Source organism: Medicago truncatula, chromosome 1 (assembly GCF_003473485.1).
Source record: "Medicago truncatula cultivar Jemalong A17 chromosome 1, MtrunA17r5.0-ANR, whole genome shotgun sequence".
Lineage (NCBI taxonomy): Eukaryota > Viridiplantae > Streptophyta > Magnoliopsida > Fabales > Fabaceae > Medicago > Medicago truncatula.
In genome coordinates, this window is record NC_053042.1 from 53,972,022 (window position 1) to 53,993,102 (window position 21,081).

The 21,081-nt window shown below is 32.9% G+C and overlaps 2 protein-coding genes and 1 pseudogene across 3 annotated transcripts; 1 reads left to right on the forward strand and 2 right to left on the reverse strand.

Moving 5' to 3' along the window:
• Window positions 1–4,158: 4,158 nt before the first annotated feature.
• LOC25485529 (CTL-like protein DDB_G0274487) lies at window positions 4,159–8,474 on the reverse strand. Of its 2 annotated transcripts, none has more exons than XM_039830033.1 (7): window positions 8,229–8,474; window positions 7,351–7,817; window positions 6,363–6,546; window positions 6,018–6,242; window positions 5,799–5,915; window positions 4,917–5,118; window positions 4,159–4,666 (listed from the first exon to the last, which is right to left on the reverse strand). In XM_039830033.1, the coding sequence occupies exons 1-7, from the start codon at window positions 8,283–8,285 to the stop codon at window positions 4,572–4,574; spliced, it is 1,347 nt and encodes a 448-aa protein (XP_039685967.1). In that variant the 5' UTR covers window positions 8,286–8,474; the 3' UTR covers window positions 4,159–4,571. The 2 variants fall into 2 exon arrangements, with proteins under 2 accessions (XP_039685967.1, XP_013470218.1); XM_013614764.3 differs by having other exon boundaries at window positions 4,184–4,666; window positions 4,885–5,118.
• Window positions 8,475–8,576: 102 nt separating this feature from the next.
• On the forward strand, window positions 8,577–14,778 carry LOC25485530 (endoglucanase 16-like; annotated as a pseudogene).
• Window positions 14,779–18,728: 3,950 nt separating this feature from the next.
• LOC25485531 (protein ASPARTIC PROTEASE IN GUARD CELL 1) lies at window positions 18,729–20,697 on the reverse strand. Its single transcript, XM_013614766.3, has one exon. It carries the CDS (start codon window positions 20,377–20,379, stop codon window positions 18,976–18,978), a length of 1,404 nt encoding a protein of 467 aa, XP_013470220.1. The 5' UTR covers window positions 20,380–20,697; the 3' UTR covers window positions 18,729–18,975.
• Window positions 20,698–21,081: the final 384 nt, after the last annotated feature.

A 21,081-nucleotide genomic window follows, 5' to 3' on the forward strand; every position in this document is an offset into this window, starting at 1 on the left:
TATTTAAAAAAGCACATTAAGATAGAAACATATTTCATGAGTTCTTTGACACCGTGTTTCTAAAATTTCACATCTAATATTATAATGAATTGCAAGTAACATGCTAAACTATATATGACCCGTGCGGCAGCATGGGTAGACGATCTAGTGTATATATATGAGAGAGAGAGAGAGAGAGAGAGAGAGAGAGAGAGAGAGTTTAAATCAACGGCATGGTGATGTTGAGGATGGAAGAAACGCGTTGGATTTATGTTGAGTTCATCATCTCCCCTGTTTCAAAATAGAGAAACTCTGTTTTTCATTAACCATTTTACTACTGCTGCTGAAAAAATGGGGGAGGGGTAAATAGTAAAAAAATAAAATAAAGAGGAAGTGAAACAATTGATTGTGACCATTGTGTAATGTAATGTAACTTACCTAAGAATGTAACTTACCTAAGCAAGAAGGAAGAATGGGAAGAGACCGGTGGGGTGAAGATCCTCTTCATTTGGCAAAATAAATGGAGATTTGCAAGTTGGAGAGAGATAGACACAAAAAATAGATGGTGGGTCCTACCACTAAGTGGATCCTACCATCATTAATTATATTTTATTTTTTTCAAGATTTTATGTGTCTTTATCTCTCCAAATGGAAGAAATTGAGAAACACGTAAATGGAGAGGGTCTTCACCGAGAGTGGTGAGGTTGATTCAGTTGTGTTGAAGTTTTGCATATTTGTTTTGGAAAATCAGACACCTCAAAGTATGTATGTTTAGGAAAATGTCGTAATAATGATGAGTTTTGTGATAAGCAAGTGGATGCAGAAAATGGAAATTGCAGTTTGTATGCATAAAAGGGTTTGATGATGTAACTTGAACAAAGTGTTGCGTCTAAGTTCAGTAAATACATGGTGCATTCGTTAAAAGATTTGATAAAAATAAAAAAAATAAAAACATAAAAAAGTACTTGCAAAAAAATGTGTCATAAAAATAAAGAAATTAAAGATCATGATAGTCCCTCTCTCTCCGTAATCCTAGGGTTATAGCCGTGGTCTTTTTATGTATTCAATGATTCTAAAAAGTATTTTCTTGCCTATAAATATGATCGGAGAAAGTACGGTTTAGATTTGATAAAAATGAATACAAGGAAGGTTAAATAATCACAGCTACCTAACTCCCTCTCTCATGGACTCATAGTCATATAGTTGTTTTTAGTAGTACTAGCAGTATCATTTTGATGATAAAAATTACTCCCTCTAAAAGTTTTTGACAATCTTTTAAAATACTTTACCTTTGTTATATCATTTTTAAAAGAGTTTTAAAAAAAAAAAATTAAATGAGTTCGGCTTAACTTAATTGGTATGGACAGTGTATGATATATGCAGGTCGAGGTTTGAACCCCGGCATCCCACTTATTTCTATTTAAAATGTGTAAGCTTCGGCCACTAGACTAATCAACCCAAAAAAAGATGAAAAATTGATCAAGTGGTCTAAATGGATTCTTGTAAAAAATCATTAAGTATTATATGATTTTGCAACAATCTTTTTATAATAAGATTTAAAAAAAATAGAAGCTATTTTGAATTGTTTTTTATAAAAATCATTTTTAAAATATATATTTTTGACAAATTAAATGGTTTCTATTATGCAGAAATCATATCTATGTTCTTGAATAACAAAATGATAATATTAACTGGCACCTCTGAGGCATTGGTTAAGCAGCTAAAAGAAGTGAGATTTTAGTAAAAAATGTTGTAATAATTAGTTGGTTAAAAATAACAGTTTATATTTCCAAAACACATTTTATATTTCCAAAACAATTTTTCTACTTTTGGATTCCTTAATCAGTGACACCGGTTAAGAAGATCATTTTAAATTAGGAGAATGTTAATCATCGTCTTTGGGGCATTGGATAAGGGGGTAAAAATAGAAATATAGTATTGGAAAATAGTGAAAAGTGATAAATTTAACTTTTTAAAAGTCAAAATATTGTTGAAATCAATGCAAAACATGCTACTTTTGACTTCCCTTTAAATTATAACAAATGAGCTCAAACTAACCATCTCCTTAAATAATACTCCGTATCTTTCTTTCTCCTTTTTATCTCTTTTTAGGCTTTGTAACTTGATGATTTAACCTTTTTTTTGGCACTTTTTTTTATAAAATTTGTCTGGCACATCTTATACAGAAAGTCTATGCTCTTTAGTAATCTAATATTTACTCGGTCTCATTTTAGATGATCTAGATTACTCACGACACATATACTAATGCATATTTTTAATCTGTAATATTTTTAATTATCTATTTGAAAAAATTATGGAAATTTAATATTTTAAAAATATTAATCGAGACGAATCTAACAACATCTTATATGATATTATTTATCTTTGTATATTAGCAGAAAAATATGGGCAAAGTATGTCAGGTCAAAAATGCAAATTGTCAAACATGTCTTCTAATAAGGGACAAAGGGAGTATCATTTTAGCTTCTAAAAAAAATAAGCTTAAAAAACAAAATCAATTGTTCACAAATTCAATGTTGATGAATTTTATTAATAGTTTATAAAAAGAAAATTGATGTTAATTTCTTAGGTTGTATTCAACTTAAAATATTGATATCTTCAATTGCGTGCATCATTTCACACGTAAAAACTTCATTGGTTCACCATTTTGTCCTCTTCAATAATAGTAGGCAATGCAATACGGGTAACAGTGAATATTGAGACTAATAAGATGTGGGATGAGATTGAGGACAAGTAACAAGGCCAAAGATAAAAGTTTTCAATAAATGTTCTTCTGGGTTTTAAAGATTAGAGTAGAGTTTTTTGGCTTAGGTTAGAGTTAGTTGGTGAATAATTTATTTTTGAATACGCTAATGTAAAGGTAAAATCAACAATAAATTTGAATGTTTTGCCAAAAATAAATCAAAATCAATTTTGAAATCAAAAACTCTAATTTATAATTTCAAATATAATCAATTTTAAAGGCAAAATTAATTTAACTCGAACAGCTAAACATTGTAGAATCCATTTTACGTCTTTAGTATGTTTCGAAAATCGTTTGCAAAATGGAATTTGATGAAAACCACGGCAAAAAACTATGTCAACGTAGAAGCCAGTATTTAGAGTTTCTTGAAACATCTAATTAAATTGAAAACGAGAAACCAAACACACACTTAATCTTACACAATTTTCTCTATTCTTTGACATTTTCACAATTTTCCCAATTTAGTCATCACAAAAAAAAAAAAATAATAATAAACTAACCTTTAACATTTTATATCATGGATAAATGAGTTGATTTATTACAATGAATCAAAGATTAATTTGTTCTTATAAAAATATCAAGGATTCATATGATTTTTTTTTTTGTTTAAGATTAAGATTAAATTAGACCGAGAGAAAATTGTGAGAACTAAATTGAACCTTTCACAGTTAAAGTAAAAATCTTTGCTTGAAAGGCACTTCATGCTCATGGCTCTTGACCTTGGGTTTGGATAAACCATAAGCAATAGCAGTGCAATAATACAGTTTGGTGTTTGTTTTGATTTGCATAGCAGCAGCAGCATGTGTCAGAACTCAGAATCAGCATAACGTTGTGTGTATATCTTACGCTAATTCTGTACCAAATCGGCTCAAATTGGAAATGCGTATAAATACTACATTTTTTCTCTATTTATTCAAACTTACTTTTCTCTTCTTCCAGGGTTAGATTGCATTTATCCTTACACTGACTTCATTTTTCCCAATTTTTATTTGATGTATCTTTAGGGTCAAGACTCAATTCTAATGTCATCAATATATTTTATTTGTGTATTCAAGTCACCGTTAGACAAAGCTAAAAAATGGTTTTTTACTTACAACAAGTGTGTTAGACAGCTTAATTTTGATCATCCAATTTAATGAGTTGACAATCAACTATATGACATAAAAATAAACACAAGGAGTCTAATCGCTTTGAGTCTTCAAAAATGAAATCTTAATCAAATTATTTGATGGATGAATGGATTAGATGGATATGAATTTCGTTGACCATATTACCACCCTTAATTAATATCCAATGTGGCAAGAGTCACCTTGTATTTAGCACAGGTAACAATACTAGTTAAATATAAACACAACTTCTTAACGATAATTAATGCATCAAAATACATAATTTAGTTTAAAAAGAAATGTTGCTGATTGTGATAATGGAATTTTAAATACGTCTTAATAGTGTAACTGCTTTTTATTTTTTGTCAAAAATAAAAGAAACTGTACAATTTTGAGGTTTATATATACCCATCCCTACACACCAAGCAATGAGGTAACCATGACCTTTTCACTCATCCAATTCTACATTGCTGATTACACCACCACCAGAAACCTTCTTCTATTCCTATTAATTTAACACCAAATTTATATGAAAATATGCTATAGATATGATCTACACAATGGATAAATAAACTGTTGTAGAACAAAAGAAGACAACACATGTGAATCCTCAAATAGAGGCGTTTTCTCGTATAGGGTCATCATGGAATCGATAGTCCCTGGCTCGAGCACTCCTATATTGAAGTCGGTGATGTAGTGTCTCTGACATCTGGTTGAAAAATTCAGCATCCCATCTCTGAATCAATAAAGGGTCTTCTGCATAGCAAATATATATCGATGTAACAGCACTCTCCACCACAACCATTGCCAATCCAACCTGAAAACAAATTTACTTATTTCATGTTCACACAAGAAAAATAACTAACTTAATGCATGTTTAAAATCACGGAGAATTTAACAAAATCACCGTGACACTGATTTCGTTGAAGCTCTAAAGTATACTTTTTACAAAAATCACGGTGGCATACCGTGATTCTATCAAACTAACAGTCAATCCAAACATGTGTTTAAAGATTTAAGGAGATTGGAACTTACCAAAACCATACCCATGAGCATGGATGTAGAGCCAATCATAATAACTCTATCACTCCATTTAACCCACGCCCAAACACCAGCGCAAGTTCCAGTTATCAATCCACCAAAAATGGTGCCCATTAGCAGAACAGCACCTGAACAATCATATGCCACAAGTGCCTCAACCCCAGTTGATTGGAATAACTCCCATGCATCTCTAGCCGAATTGTTAAAGCTTTTACCATTAACAGCTATCTGTAAGTGACATCGCATCACCATTAACCATGTAATTGTTGTGTAAGTTTACCAATTACACGGATCATGCAATATCGGTGTCCTATTAAAAATCATGTTTAATGACAGACCATTAAAATCTAAATTTTAATATTTTAGCCTATATATTCTTGATCTCCTTTTTAATTATTAGACTATTCATGGACCAATCTACTCTCTTTATTAAGGCTTTTACAGGTATTTCCCACACAAGCCCAAATCACCTTAGGTGAGCTTCTTGGTTTTGCCTACAACTGACTATACAAACATAAATGTATTTGGTTTTGTATGATAATAAACTGATTAAAATAAAACAACTCATTTGCTTTCCTTAGGTAGCACTTGAAGTAATACTCAATTAGTCTCAACAACCACTTAACTCGTATTTTCCACAGTACCTCCTCATATCAAATATTTAATTCAAACTATTAAGGGGAGGAGGGACAGCTAAAGGTGCACCAGAAACCAAGGAAAAAGGCTATCCTAAGGAGTGAGGAATACACCCAAGTGAAAATGGCTGAAACCAAATAGGATTCTGCCAAGAACTTCACCCTACAAATTCTTACACATTCCTTCTCAGTAATTATCAGTAGTTAGACAATTTCAAAAAAAAAAAAAATTATCAGTAGTTAGACTATATAAAAAAATCAACAATCTGGTACCTGAACATAGGCATATTTGTTAAAAAATCGAACAAGAGTCTCCACAAGATGAAAGAGGAAATCAACACAGCAAAGCAAACACTCATTGTTGCCAATCTTTGACCTAAGTCCACGTATCTGAAAGAAAAACGAATATGTTGATAAAAGAAAAGAAACAGAAAAGTCTCTACACGTACAAAAAAATGACTTGAATTTGTCACAGAAGAAAATGATTGTTACCTCCCATCGCAGTGTCCTGATAGCCGCAGTGAATAATGAGCCATAACAAATGCTACCAAAAGATGTTGTTAAAGCATACTGCAAAGATTTCATTAAGGAGTTAGCAGGAATTGAAGCTGCCTCTCTACCACCATGAAGAAGAACAAGAAACACCATCCCAGACACTATAACATGCACAGTATTACAGAGCACTGCACCTGTCCAAAATAAGCTTACAGAAAAAACCTGTAAGCATGAAACGTAATAACAGTGTCATCAGACGAGGATAGCTCAAATAATCGATCTACTTCCATGACCGGTCCAAATAAGAACATACAGAATGAAGAGCAAAACTTGCCACCTCACCACAAGAAGCCACCAGCGTCCCCCGTCACTCAAGTTTGAAGCGACAACACCTGCTGCTCCAAATGACCATAAGGCCATCCATAAAAGCACAGCAAACATGAATGCATAAGACACTCTCATGACCTCGGGAAGATTCCAAACCATCTTCACAGCTTTTTGCAGAACCAGCATCGTAAATGGAAGTCTGGAAAAGAAAAGAGGCCATGAGGATTGGAACCATCTTAGACTCAAAGAAAAAAGAAAAAAAATCGGCTCAAGAAACCAAGCTACAAAATTAGGTACCTACGACATTCATGTACAAACTACAATACATGAGAAAGTATGCATTGAGTGGGGAAAAAAACAGTAACAAACTGAACTAACGGCTGTTTATTTGCATTTCCATGGACAGGGGACTATTAAAACTTCAAGGATTTGAGGGGAAAAAACGAAGAAAAAAATATATATATTTGAACTATGGCATTTATAACTGTGACTCACAAATGTGAACCTGTGACGTTGTCATAAAATATATACATTACACCTTAGGACTTTGATGCAGTATACGTAGCAAAACCCACTTCATCATCTGATATTAAACTAAACGGATATCAAGAGGTACGTTATTGACTTTTATAAATGTTTGGATTAGCGATGAATTTGGCAAAATCGTGGTGACACCGTTAATTTGGCAAAATCACGGTGACACTGTGATTTTGTGTAGCTCCAAAGTGTGGCTTTATTAAAATCAAATGACTCGCCATGATTCTATCAATCTTGCCACCAATCCAAGCATTGCAATTTAAAATTTATTGGCTAACTATGAAATATAAAGATTTTGTGTTTTAAAAGGACAGGGAATTGATGAATCATTGAGAATATTTAATCAAAACACCAACCAAAAATATTATTCACACTAAAACATTCAGGGCCAATCACTATATGAAATAACTCCGTAATAGGAAAAGCAACTGCAATCCAACACAAACATATGATTTCAGGGCAGTACCTGTCTATGACGGATATAACATACAAGAACTGAAGAGCAGCTCCAACAGCAAAAGCAACTCCCCAAAAAATCTGGTTAGTCCAGAAACACAAAACACTTATGACAGCCAGATAAGTGGTGAGGATGTGAACAGAAACTTTCATCATTTGAGTAGCCTGGGAACCCAACAACAACAACCAAGTCCATCCAAGAACAGTCCCAATTCCACCAGCAGCCGCATAAAGCGGCCAATAAGTTTCGGTTAACCCGGCATGATTCCCAGTAAGACCAGGAGTGTACTTATCAATGTTCAGTCTATTCTCTTTCTCAAACCTGTTGAGACCAAGAACCCCCAAAAGGAATCCCAGTGCAATCAAATGAATGACAAATATTCCTAACCAGAAAACATCATGCCACCGCCGCGATTGTTCTGCCGCCGCCACCATTTCACTGCTGCCGCCGCCACTTCTCCTACTCCGGGATGCACTCTATCACCATAAAAAACAACCAAATTTAGAAACTTTGACTTCATTTCTGACTCTTCAAGAAACCGTGTCAAAGAAAGTCAATAACAAATATGAAAAAAGATAACTTTTTTGCTATTGAAGGGAAATTGGGTGACCCCAAATGAATAAAAATCTGTTTAAAATAAAATGATCAGCAAAATTGATACTAGTCTTTTTCTATTACTATATAAAGAATAACAAATGATACACGCAGTGAAGTGATAAGAAGGAAAAGCATTAATTCGACATAAAAATACTAACTTTACTAACATTTTTGATTCTAAAAAAACAAGGGTACCCAGATAAAGCAATTAAAAATGATGCAAATAACATAAAGGGTACAGTACCAGATAGAGAAAAAGAGTGAAAATGATGATTCAATGAGCAGGGTACCTGAATGGCGGAAGCGAAGTCAGAGGAAGAAGAGGAAAAAGAGGGAGAATCCATCATTGGGAATGGAGAAACATAGTGTGTGAATGTAGAATAAGAATGAAAATGGAAAAAGGGTGGAAAATGAAGGAAAACGTAGGAACCAAGGCGAATAAAAAGATTAGAGAGGAGAAGGTCAATGGGGGGGTTATGGTAGGGTGATGGTGGTGGATTAGTTTATTAATTAGTATAATAATGATAATAATAATTAGGGTTTTGAATAAGAATAGTAGTAGTAATTGAATAAATTAAAGTGTGAAAGAGACATGGAAAATGGAGAAAAAACAAACTGAAAGTTAACGGCTAACAGAGATGGAAATAGTGATGAAGCAGATAAGAGACAAAAAAAAAAAGATTGGCGTGCGCGGTAATTTCCCTCACAAACCGTCCTCCTTATAGTTTGGAGTTTGGCGTTTTCACAGATTAGATTAGGATACTTTTATCTTCACAAGCCAGGGTGAAGAACTTCTAATCACTACAGCTCATTCCAGACTATTTTGTCCTACCTTCTTTGGGATGTTCACTTTGTGTGAATATATATTACTCTCTCCGCTCATATTTACAAGTAAAAAACCGTTTTTTTTTTTTAAGTATATTAAATCATTACTGTATTTGACATATAAATGTGACTGAATATATTAATTATTCAATGTATCTGAAAAAATATTTTTTTTTTTCTATAAATGTAACCGGATGGATTATGGATGAAAGTGTTTACAAATCCTATCTCAATCGAGTTTAACGGCGGATGATTGATAGTCCAAAACAATTTTGCACATACAATCAATAAAAATATTTATAATCGCAAAATCAATTAATGTTTTTAATTTACGTGACAGTATAAAATGTTTTAATTAATTGTAGATGCAAAATTGTTTTGGAGGGTCAGCTCACCACCATTGAACTCATCATTAATTATGTAATTGCACATCATTGAATAAATGTGTGAAATAACACTACAATAATGGTGTACAACAATTAAACTCTACTATTGTTATTGTTGTTGTTTTTTGTGAAGTAGTCTAGTGGCTAGAGAAATTCACCTTAAAGATGAATAAGTAGAGTGTCAGGGTTCGAACCCCAGCCCTCTGCACATATTATGCATTATCCCTTACCAAATGAGCTAAATTCATGAAAACTTATTATTGTTGTTGTTATCGTTAACTTGATAGATCCAAATCATTTTTTTTAATTACTACTCATTTGTTCATTGCAAAACAATAAAAAAAATAAAAAAAATAAAAAAAAAATAAAAAGCCAAATGCCTAAATCAAAGAAGTAATTACTACTCATTTGTTCATTGCAAAACAATAAATAAATAAAAATAAAAAAATAAAAACCAATTTTTCCACCATAAACATAACCAATCATTAACATTTTTTTATAAACTTCAATCTCAAGATGCATTTCACAAACATCTCACGTCACAACATTTCCACCACTTTTCTTACTGGGATAATTAATGGACAATAAAATAGTATATTGGGCATCATTGCAACATTACTTACTTTATTCCAAGGAAGCGTGATACTTGTTAAGGGTCAATTTAATTACAAAGAAGCTCCAATAAAATCTCTTATTTTCTTAGAGGCACAGAGGTCAGGGAACCTTCCTCTAAATAATAGGGTATCTTGAAAAGGAGATTCAGCACTCAATGATGGAAAACTCACTAATGTCTATTTCTTTCTTTTTTGAAATAAAATCATTATAAGAAAAAGTTGAAATAACAACATAATATATATATATATATATATATATATATATATATATATGTGTGTGTGTGTTATCTCTAAATATTAGTGACGTCAAAAATGAAGACCAAATTCATTTGGTCTGTCTCTAATTTTTGTAACTAATTCAACTTTTTCTGGTGGAGAATATTAATTATCAAAGTTACACAATTTTTTTTACATACATACAAGATGAATAATTTGGGCTTACGTATTTTATTTTATTGAGCAGATGGACTTATCTGGAGGATATTACGATGTTGGGGACAATGTGAAATATAGGTTACCAATGGCATTCACAATTACTACATTATTATGGGCTGCAATCAGCGGCGAAGCTAGCAATAATTTTATGAGGTGGCCATCCGAAAGTAACCAAAGTCATAAAAAAATGACTACATCTAAAATCGAACCTGAGATAGCCAAATATATATTATTAGGGGTAGCTAAACATAAAAATATACCTACAAATTCAATAAAAAAAAAAAAATTGGGGTAGCCATAACTACCCCTCTCTTTAACAAGCATTCGCCCCTGGCTGCAATATTTTACAAAACTGAATTTGAAGCAACAAATGAAATAGGAAATATTCAAAATGTTATTAAATGGGGTACATATTATTTTCTGAAAACTAGCTCCGGAAGAAATAGATTATATGTTAAGGTCACTAAAAAAAAAAAAGTCATGTTAACTTGTGTCCTTATTTGTGTCCTAAGGACACAAGTTAAGGAAATAAAAAAAAATAAAAAAAAATAAAAAAATAAATAGACTTTGTATTGAAAATATAAATTTTTAAATTTTTGCATCATTGAATACACAAGTTCCAAGAGAAAAGTTTTTATCTTTAGCTTATTAACCGGTGCCCACGAGTTAACATTTCACAAAAAGAAAAAACTTAATTACACTTTTGGTCCTCGCATTTTGACCAACTCACGAAAATGGTCATACCTCTTTTAAATCGAACAAAATCGTCTCTAAACTATATGGGTGCGTTTGGTTTGCAAAACAGCAAGTACAGTACAGAACAGTACAAGAAAGAACAGCACAATACAAGGGAGAACAGCACAGGACAAATTTTTATGACATTGAATAATTTTTTGTTTTATACGATTTTTGGAGGACAAAATGCTATTTTGATATTTTAGACAACTTAAACGTGAGACAAAAAGTTGTGCTGTGGTTTGCAGAGGGACAAAAATATCAGTTTTTGTCTTGTTTCTTGCCTCCAGTTTGTCCTGTACCTGAAACAGTTTTACAAATCAAACACTGGACAACTGGAGTTGTTCTGTCCTGTCCTTCATTTTTTAGCAAATCAAACGCACCCTATATTTTTTTGCAGTTTTAGTCATATCTCCCTATTTCAAACTCCATAAACACACAAAAATGGCAATTTTAATCCAACCACCTATGCTCAACCATGAAATAAACAAGGAATAAATCATGTGAGTACAAAGAATCTACTTTGTTCAGTACACAAACCAAGAATAACCCTAATTTCTAAGACATGTTTCAGGTATGTAACATGTCTCGGAAATTAGGTTAGTGTGCTGAATAAAGTAGATTCCTTGTATCCACATATTTTATTCCTTGTTTATTTCATGGTTGAGCATAAGTAGTTGGATTAAAACTGTCATTTATGTGTGTTTATGGAGTTGAAAATAGGGAGATATGACTAAAACTGCAAAAAAAAATATATAGTTTAAGGACGATTTTGTTCGATTTAAAAAAGATAGGACCATTTTCATGAGTTGGTTAAAATGGTAGAACCAAAAGTGTAATTAAACCAAAAAAAGAGATTATATGTTAAGGTAGGGGACCGAGTTGATGATCACCGTTGTTGGGCACCACCAGAAAGTATGAAGACAAAGAGAACATATAAATTAATTGACAGTAACACACCCGGTTTTAAGATTGCAGCTGAAACTTCTGCTGTTATGGCTACTTCTTCCATTGTTTTTAGACATGTTGATCGTAAATATGCTCGTCATCTCCTTAATAAAGCAAAATCGATAGGAAATCTATGTACAATTTTTTCTCTTATATTTAAACCAAGACGATGAAAAATGTTTATTTGTAACTTGTAGTATTCTTTTATTTATATTACCTATACTTGCAATTTGGTTGCTTCAAAATATGATAGCTTAATTTATTTCTTCCAATTTTCTGACAACTTTTTGAATTGGCAAGATTTCATAAAGGAACCTATGATGGAGAATGTCCTTTCTGTTGGAATATTTTATTATTTAATAATATTCCAATATCATTATGTGGGCAAATATCGTAATAATAATTATATTAGCTATTTATCAATTGTGAGCCTTAATTGATTAGTGATCAAATTAAGTAATAAGGCTAATTAGATTTCTATTTTGGATAATTAATTATTTAATTAGTTGATATGGACTCAACATGAGTGGATGTCCGGATGGCCCATTAACGGAATAATGGGAAACCCTAATGGTCATCCAATATAAAAGAGGCTATGGTCCCCAATACACCGTACACGGCAAATTCTCTCTTCTCCCCATCTGAAGAGAACTTGAGGCTACCGGTTGAGGAAGAACCAAATCAGCCGCCGCTAACTCTATTGTGTGTTTCAGATCATCTCCTCTCTTTGGTTATCGTTGTTGATGAGAGGGCTGCCTTGAAAGCTTTATCCAGGTATTCCTAATAGCCTAATTCTTAATATCTTGATAAATCAAACATGTCGTAGATCCGATTATAATCATGTTCAATGTTTTGTTTGCTTCCGCTATTGATTCATAATTGTTGAACATGTTTTATGAAATCTGTTTATATTAAGACCTAAATTTCCAACACTTTCTACTGTTCGTGTTCAGGCTATAATGTATGTAATCACTTTTATAATCAACCGTTCTTAATTCACTACGAGTGAAATAATGTTGGGAATGTAATAATTATGTTAACGTGATGCATATTGCATATATATAGGATGAGCTAATGTGGGCAGCAACATGGCTATACATACATGGCAACAGGAAAATCTATGTACATGAAGTATATACAAGAAGAAGCAATTAGTGCTAGTGTAACGGTATTTAGCTGGGACCTTAAATATGTCGGAGTTCAAGTTCTTCTCACTCGGTTACATTTTGAAGGTTAATAAGGTCTTGAAACATTTAAAGCACATGGTGAAAGTTACATATGTGCAGTCCTTTCCTTCCTGATAGTCCTTACCACCAAATTAATTTGACTCCTGGTAAATTATATGTGCATTTTTGCTTATAATTAGTTGTCATCTTTACACATATAATAATTAATATATCTACACATGATTATGTAGGTGGCTTTATTCACATGAGAGATGGAGCCAATACACAATATGCCATCAGCACATCGTTCTTGTTTACTGTATACAGTGATTTGCTTGCCAAATATAATCAGATAGTCAAATGTGAAAACAAAGAATTTGACTCAGCTCATCTCCTTGATTTTGCCAAAAAACAAGTAAGTATCTAATACATTGTTTATATCCACATAATTATTTTATATTATCAAACAAACTTGAAAAGTTATAAAAGGAAATTAATCCCCAATTTTAACATCTCTAATATTCGGCAACGGAATTTGTTATACTTCTATTTTCTAATCTCTGATTTTTTTATAAATTAATTATTACCTACGTAGTATGTAGTATGATGTTGCAACTCTAAGGATAATTAGATTTAGAGAAATTTTTATCTCTAAATTCTCTAAATCTAATAGTCACCACCACGACAACAACATACCGCAATCGTAAATGATCCAAAGTTGCTATAACATATGCTTTGAAAATGAACAATATTGAGATATATAGAGTGATTGTCCGATATTTGGATGATTGTTGGGAATTCGATGAAAAATCACACCAATAATAAACTTGATGTCTGGAGCAAGGGATAATCAGGCAACCAAAATCAAAGTGTATGGAACAATTATAAACACAAGCCAAAAGTAGAAAACAACAGCGAGAGAAAAATAAGAGAGAACACAAAAAGAATTTGTTGACCCAGTTCGGTCCAAATTGACCTAGTCTGGGGGAGAGAGCAGCCCTCCGTTTCACTATATGATGAGTAACGTTACAAAAGAGATGTCAATGAGTTACAAGAATAAGTCTCCCGCCTAATTCTACCCAAAGCCCCAATCTCTTCCCGTAACCAAGAGACTCAATCCTAATAGTGTTTCCCAAGGTGAATCAACCCTCAAACCCTAGTGTTTGTTGCCAAAGAGACAAACTCTATACAAACCCTAGTTTTGTTATTGCCTTTCTAAACCCTTTTTTCAGCCCCATATATCTCAAGGTTTACTTTGATACAAAGCTTATATTTATAGTAAAAGAATCCCTCGTAAATTGTAACAAAATCAGGCCCAAAAAAAGTTTTATTTTTCTGAATCTGCGCAAAATCGTACTCTGATTTTGCCAGATCGTGCTTCGATTTTTTACGAATGAATTATGCTCCAAAAAATCGTGCTCCAATTTTGACAGCTTCAGCAAACTCAATTTCTCCAATTTTGAGTCACTTTCACAACAATGATAAATAGATGAATTACATATTGGGGAAAAATGCATAAGGAAGATCATACATGGTTGGATTTGGAAAAAATCCACCGACACAAGCTCACCATAGAGGTGCTTCAGTGCCAAAGTTATCACCTAACGAATAGATAGACTGTCCTACGTCAACTTCAATGATAATCGTACGGATTCACCTAAGACTGAACCTTGCACGTATGTTAATTCGCTTGCAGTTGGTGCTCTAATAAAACTTGCTTCTTTAGGTTAACCTAGCTTAATTTCATGTTAATGTTACTGATGTTACCTCAACGTTGTTAAAAACGTGGTTGAGAGAAGACCCTAGTAATAGTTTTAGTTGATTATTCTACAAAAATTGATCAGTAGTCAAAGTAAATTATGCGTCAATTGATCAGTAGTGCAATATTAGATTGCATTATAGATCAAGAGTACTTGTTTTTCTGTGGGTCAGTGTTTATTTGAAGTATATAATCAGTCTTACTTTGTTTGATACCTTCTTAAGTAAATTAGATGGGTATATAAAAGAGGAATGTTAACAACACTACTCCATCTGGTCACTATTATAAGCAAAAATCAACTTTTTAGATTTATTCATTAAATTATGTATTTGGTCAATAACATAGACCAAATACATCATTTAATGAATGAACTTAAAATGTTGGTTTTTGCTTATAATAGTGATCGGAGAGAGTATCTTTTAAGCATTCTCTCTAGCACTCACTCTTTTATTGGGTGAAATCAACTTTGGTAATGAAACTCACATAAAATGGTGGGACATATATTGATTTCACCCAATAAAAAAGTGAGTACTCAAAAGAGAATGTTGCTAGCATTTTTCTATGTAAAAATATAGAAACCATGGTACAAACATCAACTAACATTTATTTTAGTGTTTGATATAAGAACATTTTACTTCGAAATTATAATATTTTAAATAAATATGAGTATCAACTCAATTCACTCGTTATTTAAAAAAATAAAAATAAATAATTCCACTCATTAATATCCTTAACTGAGTGTGGGACTTGCTAAAAATAGAACAAGGGTGACAGTGGAGCACTAGGCCTACATGCGGCACTGGAGTGGTTAAGTGACATGCATCTTGAATAATGTGAATTTTGAAACGGACTTTAAGTTTACGGTTGATGCCTTTCGGTCTACCAGGAACGACGACTCTGAATTTGGTTCTATTATTTCATCTTGTCGTTCGCTATTAATTATATTTTTTTTAACTCTAGGGTGACGTTTATTAAGAGACAAGCCAACGAGGTTGCTCACGCTCTTGCGAGAGATACCACGTCCTTAGCTAGCTCCGTAGTTTATTATGACATACTCAATAGTATTGAATCCATTATTATTAATGAAATGCTTTAAGCATGTTTCCTTCAAAAAAAAATTGTGGGACTCGCTAAAAATAGAACAAGGGTGATAACAACACCACTTTACGTGGGACCTGCTTCAAATATAAAATATGTATTAATTTTATTCAATAGAAGATTAAATGTTAAAAATAATATTGAAAAAATATATTTCAAGTTTTTTTTTTTTTTAGCAAATATTTCAAGTATTATGTAGTTCCATGGTAGGCACTTTTATATCATTCAACGTCAACAAAAAGAAAATACTCCTTCCGTCCTAAATTGTATGACGTTTTGGCCATTTCACACGTATTAAGAAATGTAATTAATATTGTGTGGGGAAGAGAAATTATGAGTTGTTTTACAAAATTATCCTTAATAAATGGTATGGAAAAGATAAATGAAATAATTGAAAGAATGAGGAGTAATTAATAGTTAAGGATATAATAGAAAAATAACATTAATATTTCATTGGTATGATAAAACGACATATAATTTAGGACAATTTTTTTTCAAAGCGACATACAATTTGGGACGGAGGAAGAAATAATAATAGTCATTTAATTATACAATAATTAAATTAAATTTATTCTCTTTTCCAATGAACGATTCTTGTCCATATACTCTTATCTTCATTGCACACTAGAAATAAATTTCTAATAAACTGGTGCTATATAGCACGACACCCTTCCTCGCACAACAATAAATAACATACAATTTGCTTTGTTAAAAGAAACTGGTCAAAACGTCAAATACTTCAAACAATAGCCTACCATCGGATAGTACAAAACATGAAAATACACTCATAATATTAAAGGGACATTTTTAAAGGGTCATTTTGCTTCAAAAAATAAATTAAAAGAGACAAACCGAATGAACTTATCAACTTATTCGTGTAAATATAACGAAAAAAATCCATAATGCACATTAGTATTTCCCGGTCTTATGAGAGTGAAGTAAACGTTCTAAATTTCCAGTAGTTTTAATTTTTTTGAATGAATTGTTTTTTTTTAAGAGGCAATTTTTTATTTTATTTATTCAAATAAGAAAAGATACAAAAACCGTTACCACAAGTTAGCAAGCCAAATCATTCGAAGACATCACCATACTCAGGGTGTTTGCTATCAAGTTTGGTTTGTATTTGAGAGTAAAAGTTATCCGAATCGCAAGATAAAAAAACATGCAGTTTAGTTTGGTTTGATTGAATTTTAAAATAAAAACCGAACCAAACAGAATCAAACCGAGGCGGTTTGAATTACTTCGGTTGTTGCGATTTTTCGCAAGACAATACAATATTTGGTTTCCAATGTTAAAATCAAGTTAGAAGTTAAAAACAATTTACTTTCCACGATGTTTCAAATTTGATCTAACATTACAATTTTACTTTTATCCAACAATGTTCCATTCAACATAGACCAAATTAAAAACATGGACAAAAAACAATTATCATAAACACAAACATATAATACAAAAGACTAAGATTTTATCATTTTTTAATTTTTTTTAATAATTTTATATTATTAAAGATATATCTAACATAAATATATATGCAAAAGTGCATGTAGAACTAAATCAAAGTATATAAGTACATTTTTAAAATCAAAACCATCGAAGAAACTTAACAAGAGAAAACACATGTCTTAGTAAAAAAAATAAAAAGAGAAAAATTGACTAAGACATGTGTTTTCTATTGTTAAGTTTAATTAGTGTTTCTTTTATGTTGCAGTTTGGTTCGGTTGCTAAAATAAAAACCGCAAACCAAACTGCGGTCGAGTAAAAAAAATATTCAATACATTCGAATCAAATGCAATTTTTGCAATTTTTAATTTGTATTTGTTCGATTTTAAACACGCATAATACAATAACAAATACCAAGCTAAAATCCTTTCAAGACTCCACAACACCGGACAAGAAGCCAATGCAACAAGCTGGAACCATGAGTGATGAGTCCATGTTGTTACCGAGTCAAAACGTCCTCCATAAAATCTTCTTTTAAATGAACAATATGAAAAATGCTTTATTAGTTTTTTTTTAATGTTTGACTTGGTCCAATTATTTTGACCACATCATATCTTTGACTTAGTCTAACCACTCATTTTTTACTCTATTTACATAACAAGTACTCAAAATAGCGAGACCCCTTTTTTTAGAACTAGAAAAATAAATGTCTTCATTTTTCTCATGAAGAACTTCATATGCATACTGAGAAGAATATTGTGTATCATGGAAACTTGTTCATAGGAGACAGATAAATCCTTTAAGTACAATAACTATAGGCCTTAATTTTTATACAATTACATATGTTATTTTTAGGTTTTAATCGAACTGTGTCGGGTGGCCAAATTTTACAGCAGTAGACCCCATAAACCCTCATTCCAAATGAATCTAATGCTTGCTTGTAACTAAAACTTTGGAGTTTTTTTTTGACAAACGACTAAAACTTTGGAGTTGTTAAATTAACTTTGTAGTAAATAACAAGATGAACACATTTTAAAAGAATATAACAGTCAGAGAGGGACTACAATGACAAAGATAACCCCAAACAAAGAGCCACTTAATTTACTACCGGCAAAATTACATTTTTAGTCTCTTAATTTAATTTCAGGTAACAGTTTGGTCATTTATTTTTTTTTATTTTAATTTGGTCCTTTTTGTCCATTTTCATATGAATTTTTAAGCTTAAAATTCATGATTTTATTTTCTTATGGTCTTTTAGTCTTCAAATCTATGATCCTCGTCTATGGTTGCATAAGAATATTAGATCCGAAGCTTGAAAATGTGTATGAAAATGGACAAAAATGAACAAATTAAAATAAAAAATAAATAAAGGATCAAACTAATATTTAAAAGTAAGTTAAAGGACTAGAAATTTAATTTTGTTGTGCTACCACACCACACCCTTGTTCACATGCAATGCTAGCTATGCCATGTTTAGGGATCCATTCAGCAGCTGGTCCTGCTGCCAACATTGCAACCTTGTCCAAATGGACCCCCCCATTTCATTACACTAACACGTGAACAAGCATAATTAATAAACAAGTATCCTATGTAGTAACGGTTACATTTGTACTGTAACCTATCACAATTAATTAGCATCTGTTAGGGGAAAATCCAACTAATGAATTTGCAAGGTCAAAACTGACACGTGTCCCTTGCTGTTGAATATTCCCGATTATTGACAAAGAAGACATCGTTGGAGCAAACGCAAAACAAAAAGTCCCTACCGAATCAACCGGTACCAGGTAATTCTTCGCCGGAAGAACCAAAACTTTCCCTTCCCCGAAATGAAACGCCACCGTCGGAACCTCCACGCTCGTCTTCGACGACAAATCATAACACGTGTCAAACAACGACACCTCGTTCGTTGCCAGCAAATCCTTCGTCCCCTTAACAAACGCATCACGAACCACATTATAAACATCGCTCTGCAACCGTGTCACCGCCGTGCCGGAATCCACAATAATCCCCCCATTCCCGGCGGAATCCACCTCAAAACTCGTCTCTGGTATTGCAAGCAACTCGCCGCCGACGCTTATCCCAACGAGTCCAACATAATAATACGTGTCCAGTTGCGGATTACGCCGTAACGGCGCGGTAACTGCGTCACGAGAAAACGGTGAATCAAACTCTAACGTTGAAACCAAGTCAGAATCACGATCCACTAAGCAATACGAAAACGACGTCGAATTGAGCTGTGCCGGAAAAGAAAGTGGACCACCACCTAAGCCGATTAAGCCAGCTGCACCAACGAACAAGCCTTCGTTATTATGACCACACCCTAGCGCTACATTCTTAACCTTATTAACTCCGATGGTAACTGTCTCCGTAACAAAGTCTCCTACCGTGTATGAGCCATCACCGTAGGAGACTTGATAGAGACAGTTACCATTGCGACACTGAGATTGGTCAAGATATCTGCATTGAGCGGCTTCACAAGAGAGCGGCGCGTAGGAAGCTGATGCAGTTGGCTCGAAAATGGGATCGGCTTGGCGGTAGCAATCGGCGCAGGGTGCGCATTGTACCCAGCTTATGTCGCTGCCAGTGTCGAGAACCATGTATGCTTGACTCGGTGGCTCACCGATTCCGATTCTGGAGAAATACTCGCCGCTTCCTTGACTCGTTCCTGAGATAATGGGTCCAGAAAGTTTATCTGTGTTGAAGTTTTGATTTAACTTGGTTGTTATGTATTTGACTCGGGCTGAGTCGCGGTCGAGTCGGGATAATGTTAGTGACTTATAGTCAGCATGTGAAGAAAGGGATGCACGTGAATGCAGTTGCAAAGACAGTGTTGATGTTGAAGAAGTGAATGGACTCTTTTGTTGTTGTTGTTGTTTAAGGTTTTGGTTAAAGTTGAGAACTTGATATGTTTTTTGAATGGAAGAAACAACATCGAGTATTGTGGTTTTGGCATTGTGGGGTATGTTTCGAGAATGTGCTAATGGGGAAACCCAGAAGAAAATGAAGAGGATAAAGTTGAAAAATATACGAGCCATTGAACTCAAGTGAGGAACAAAGTGGAATGAGTGGATGTGGATGTGGATGAATGTGAGTATTGGGATGAGTTAGGTTTTTATGTTAAGGAGAGTAAGGCATAGGGTGATTCATGACAAGCTCGCTGGAGAAGATAACAAATGATTATTAAAGCAAAGGGAAAAGAAAAAGCGAGGTTCTTTGGATTAGGAGTGATGTACTTTGGATATGTGAAGTTTATGATTGGTGTAGTTTATTGGCATAATGTTTTAGAGCTCTTTACATTGTTGCTTTCTTGGGTGTCATGGCCTTTGCATTTTGTTGTTGATACCATATTATTGATTCCTTTATAATTAAGTATTTAATGTCACACGATTCTTTCTCAAATTTTGCATCATTTTTTGTTTCTTTTTTATCTGCCACTAATCTCTATGTGTTGGGAAAAGTAAAAGAGTTTGTAATGACCTTTTAAGTTTTTGGGAAGATAATTGCAAATTAATTAATGGCAAGAGTATGACTCAAGAAGGATGTTCATGTGAATTTTTTCACTCATCTACTAGATAAAACATCGATACGTAGGCATGTAAATATTATGGTGTGCGAAAGGTAGAATATAAACATACATGTGTGAATTTGACAGGAGCTTCATCGCCTGTGGGATTAGAGGTCAGAGATTTTATGATCGGACAAACAACTCTAAGAGCTGCATAAAGCAAAGTGGTCAA

Excerpts from the sequence above, each read along its gene's own strand:
- LOC25485531 (XM_013614766.3), bottom strand. The coding sequence starts at position 20,379 with ATGGCTCGTATATTTTTCAACTTTATCCTCTTCATTTTCTTCTGGGTT.
- LOC25485529 (XM_013614764.3), bottom strand. The coding sequence starts at position 8,285 with ATGATGGATTCTCCCTCTTTTTCCTCTTCTTCCTCTGACTTCGCTTCC. Across the intron at positions 6,243-6,362 it reads GACGCTGGTGGCTTCTTGTG|GTTTTTTCTGTAAGCTTATT; the intron begins GTGAGGTGGCAA and ends TCATGCTTACAG. Across the intron at positions 5,119-5,798 it reads ACAAATATGCCTATGTTCAG|ATAGCTGTTAATGGTAAAAG; the intron begins GTACCAGATTGT and ends TGTCACTTACAG.